This window comes from Brachionichthys hirsutus, unplaced genomic scaffold (assembly GCF_040956055.1).
Source record: "Brachionichthys hirsutus isolate HB-005 unplaced genomic scaffold, CSIRO-AGI_Bhir_v1 contig_445, whole genome shotgun sequence".
NCBI classification, from domain to species: domain Eukaryota; kingdom Metazoa; phylum Chordata; class Actinopteri; order Lophiiformes; family Brachionichthyidae; genus Brachionichthys; species Brachionichthys hirsutus.
Genome location: NW_027180348.1, coordinates 52,501 through 57,052, shown reverse-complemented (window position 1 = coordinate 57,052; position 4,552 = coordinate 52,501). Strand labels below are relative to the sequence as shown.

Genomic DNA, 4,552 nt, shown 5'->3' with positions numbered 1-4,552 from the left:
GCTCTATTATTAACACATTCATATATATATGTAGAGCCGCTGCTCCTCCGCATTGAGAGGAGCCAGATGAGGTGGCTCGGGCATCGATTCAGGATGCCTCCTCCACCGGGAGGAGACCACGGGGACGGACTGAGGACACGCTGGAGAGACGATGTCTCTCGGCTGGCCTGGGAACGCATCGGGATCCCCCTCGGAAGAGCTGGAAGAAGTGGCCGGGGAGAGGGAAGTCTGGGCTTCCCTGCTTGGGCTGCTGCCCCCTCGACCCCCCCGGATAAAGTGGTTGAAGATGGATGGATGTTACGTTGAGGGTGTCCCTCTTCAGTTTTGAGTGCAGCTCCTTAAGTTTCTGCCAGCATGTTAATTCATGACTTTTTTTTGGCAGCATATCTGTTTAAATCCTTTAACAGCAGTTTCCTGCAGCAGCATTTTTTTAACTCCATTGTAGAATACCTGACCAGGTTATAACCGAAGGGTAACGACGCACTGGATTACATTCGGCTGAAAGAGATTGAATGGTAGTGACGGTCGTTTCGTTGGTGATACTTTTTACTTCTTTTGTGTTCAAATCCCTCGAAGCGAAACGGAAATGTTGCAATTGATTTAGAACACAAGACCCGTCAACCAGAGCATATGAGGCGTAAACCATCGCAGCACACCGAAGCGTACCCGCTGTACTGGGATCCATTTCAAATCGCCCGATTCTGGCCAGGGACTGATTCTGAAATTTGTCCGCCTACTGTTAATCATTAACGATCATCATATTCATTTGGACTCACTGACCCATATTTAATAAAGACCATTAACAGGATGCTCAGCAGCCACAGACAGGAAAACAAACGGCAGTTGTCACAGAGTAAAGTAGGCATCAGGGTACATTAATAATTAAACAAAAACTAAACTTGTTTATGCTTTGCCTCAAAAAATCCTTTATTAGGTCAAATGCACGAGGCCACGTGACTCTAAAACAAGCCCGTGAGCGATGACATGTCGCTTTGCCAGTTGTTTATTTATAGATCCAAGGTAATCAAGAATTTGTTTTACAGCCTGAAAAACAACAGCCAAAGGGAAGGGAGTGTTTTCTCATCAGTTCATGTCGCTGCTTGTCAGGACTAGTCCTTAAGGCCGTGTTCTCACAAGTACATATACTGTGATACGAGTCTAGGAGAAAAGGGGCTCGCCAGAGGCGGGTCCAAGTCCAGTTCAGTATCCCTCATTGTCCCAGGTGACCTCATAGCCTGGATATTGAGCCTTTAGTTTCTCGGTAGCTGTGACGTGGTTTGCTCTCCCAAATCCCTGGAAATAAAAGCACATTACTGTCTACTTAGTGGGGGAATATAAAAAAAAAAAATCAATACCGGTACTCTTTAGTTATCTCACTATGGAGTATCCATAAACGTGGATCTGCTTGGCCTGGGGGTCGTGTTTGATCCTCCCTCCTCCGACACACTCACAGTCCAGGAGGCCTCCCTTCTCCAGCTCCTCAGAAACCTTGTCATAGATATCGGCTGTAAAAAAAATAAATATAAAAAAATGTGACATCGGACTATCATTATTCTATGTGTAAATATAATCTATAAATAAAAAAACACAGCAAGATAATCTGGATTAAGATAACACAAACAAAAAAATGTCTTTGATTTTAGAAATTAGAGCTAAAGAAAACGTAAACGCAGCTTTAATACAGTAAACGTGTTGAACTGGCATCTAACAATAAAACTGTGTCAACGCTTTTGGTGCAAACAGCTGCTTGTGCACGTGCGCTGCCTCCACCTGCTGTTTCTGTTGAAGCTCATGGCGTGTCAGGCCATGTGCCGGGAATGAATGAACTCATGGAAGAACGAAAACACGTTCATAGACCAGCATACGGATTTTTGTGGAGGTCACTGAGAGGTGATCATCTTATTAGCGGATGATATGGCCCAATTCAGCCTTTTATCATTATCAGTGCAAGCAGGAAGTGACTGGCTAGAAGCTGTGAATTAAGTATTGGTTTTCTTTACATTGATTTTTAAATCTATAATTGATCTCATTTGATTACGGCTTGATTCTAGTATTAGTACAACTAACCATCATGCTAAGGCCCAATCAATGCCCTGCATTCGAGCATGTGACGGCAGCTGCTGCCGTTAAATCCTACCAACAGTGTTGGCAGCGATGTGCTAACGCTAAACTAACCCAAGTACCACAGCTGATGGTGATTGGATGACAAAAATCATTTTGTGCATGTTTCAGAAATACATTAAACTGACTTTTTAACTCTGAATGTGCGTCAAAGGTGACTTTATATTAATTAGGCTAATATATTCTATCTACATGCATGGATCCATTTGTTCTCTTCGTATTCCACTCTGTGTGATTTGGAGGCTCCATCAGACCTTAAACTCAGACATGGGCAAACCACGGCCCGTTATGCTTTTCAATACGGCCCGCCGAACTTGTCCAATTACCAAAAAATTCAAGATCATAACTTTCATTTTGTCCCTGCAATACCCGTGTTTCACCAGCAGATGGCGCACTGACCACCGGTGGCGTGTAGCGTGTTACTCTGCTTTTGTTTCTTTTTGCCCATTGCTATCTGAACCCCACTGGAGAAATGAGCGGACCAAAGAAAAGGAAAGTAGACGGTGAGGGCCGAGTGATTAATAAAGAGTGGACAACAAGATTTTCTTTCACCGAAATCCAATCTACGGCTGTATGTCTGATATGCCAAGAAGCCGTTGCGGTTTTTAAAGAATATAATATCAGCCGGCACTTTGCCACGAAGGATGCAAACTACGCTAGCAAGCAATCAACGCAAGAACGGGAGGCTCCTGCCGAGGTCTGCCGTCGCTTCTCTGATTTAGAAAGAATTGACGCATCACTCCCGTCCCCTTATTTACATTTACATTTTACATTTCTCCTCACACTGTTGTGCCAAAATATGTGTAAATGCTGCATCTTGCATATTCATTGAGACAAACGTACTACCTGGATAAAGGCTATTTTGCACATTTGAAAGACGCAGTCCTTGGTACACACTGTTAGTAAATCGGGTTGTACATTTATCTGTGTGTTTACTGTGCTGAGGTTTGCACACTACACACAACGCTTTAGTATATCTGGGCCAAACACTCATCCAAATGCTTCTGGCCCGGCCCCTCTGTCAAAATTTCAAACCCAATGTGGCCCGCATGTCAAAAAGTTTGCCCACCCCTGCCCTGCCTTAAGCTCCTTAAAAATACCTTAAAATTTAGAATAATCTACCCTAATCGTCGCTAGAGCGCCCTCATGCGGCCACGGAAGGCACGGCACCCAAGACTGAGCCTGCTGCTGCTATGAGCCTGCTGCTCTGAATGTGCCGGAAAGAACTGTTGTGCACCCGATGTATAGAAAAGACTTGAAGATTAGTGGTCAAATTGGTGAACACGATCAAAAGGATAAGCTGGGATATGCAAGTTTGGACAGGCAAATTACAAAAGCAATGAAGAAAGGATATGAAGAGGGTGAAATTGTTGATGCAGTTATTCAGGCCATTATCCCTGGCACAAAGCTAAGAAGCTACTTGGAAAGTGGGGACGATCTGTCAATGCAAGCACTAAAACAAATACTTCGGACTCACTTTGTTGAAAAAGATGCGACTGAGTTGTACCACTTACTCACCCGTGTTGCACAAGAGCCCAGAGAAACTCCAGTCCAGTTTTTGGTTCGAGCGATGGACTTGAGGCAGCAAACACATTTTGCATCCGAACGAGCTGACACTGGATTAAAATACAGCCCAGAACTTATTCAAAATCAGTTTTTACAAACGATTCTTACCGGACTCCAGGACGACACCATCCACATGGACTTAAAACCACACTTACAGAATCCAAGGGTTGCAGACAAAGTCCTGCTGGAGAAAATGACAGCTGCCTACAACATGGAGACTGAGAGAAAGAGTAAGCTGGCGATAACATCCAGAGTTAAGGTGTCGGCGGCGAGTCATGAGTCCAGTACAATTTCTTCAGAGAGCTGTAGTTATGACAGTAGCCCTACGAGCACCAAGAGTCAAGAAAAGCCCCAAAAACGTGACACATTATTGGAAAAAGTGGATCAAGGAAATAAAGCTATATGTGAGGCCATACAGAACCTCACTGCACGCCTGTCGAGCCTGCAGCAGCCAGCATCGCCTCCCAGGGGACAAAGTGGCGGTAACTTCCACAGATCACAGAGAACACGCCCCAGCAGACGGTGCTTCCAGTGTCAGCAGACGAATCCACGGGGGAAATGCGACCACTGTTACAAATGTGGGAGCGCAGACCACTGGGCTATCGGTTGCCGCAGAGTACCCAGGAACATGCCAGCCTCCACCAACAGGATTGAGAGTGGCAATCCTGGAAAGGAAATAGATCTATTCTGCACGACAGCACCCCTCACTAGTAAACAACACCAGATTTTTTATGGGTGTTGTCTGGTATGTGAGGATTCTCATCGCTCCCCACCTCAGCCTCGAGAGCCCAGCTGGGGTTTACGAGGAGCAGGTGGTTGCCGTGGTGACGTCTCGGGGGCCGATCGGAGTTCCATCCGACCGCCA

General features: G+C 45.4%; 1 protein-coding gene across 1 annotated transcript; it reads right to left on the bottom strand.

Annotated features, from left to right (window-relative positions):
• Positions 1–816: 816 nt before the first annotated feature.
• On the bottom strand, positions 817–4,164 carry LOC137913867 (14 kDa phosphohistidine phosphatase-like). The gene is made up of 3 exons (XM_068757491.1): positions 3,640–4,164; positions 1,378–1,505; positions 817–1,293 (listed from the first exon to the last, which is right to left on the bottom strand). The coding sequence occupies exons 1-3, from the start codon at positions 3,713–3,715 to the stop codon at positions 1,201–1,203; spliced, it is 297 nt and encodes a 98-aa protein (XP_068613592.1). The 5' UTR covers positions 3,716–4,164; the 3' UTR covers positions 817–1,200.
• Positions 4,165–4,552: the final 388 nt, after the last annotated feature.

Excerpts from the sequence above, each read along its gene's own strand:
- LOC137913867 (XM_068757491.1), bottom strand. The coding sequence starts at position 3,715 with ATGTGTTTGCTGCCTCAAGTCCATCGCTCGAACCAAAAACTGGACTGG. Across the intron at positions 1,506-3,639 it reads TGGGCTCTTGTGCAACACGG|CCGATATCTATGACAAGGTT; the intron begins GTGAGTAAGTGG and ends TTTTTTTTACAG. Across the intron at positions 1,294-1,377 it reads ACGTTTATGGATACTCCATA|GGATTTGGGAGAGCAAACCA; the intron begins GTGAGATAACTA and ends TTTTATTTCCAG.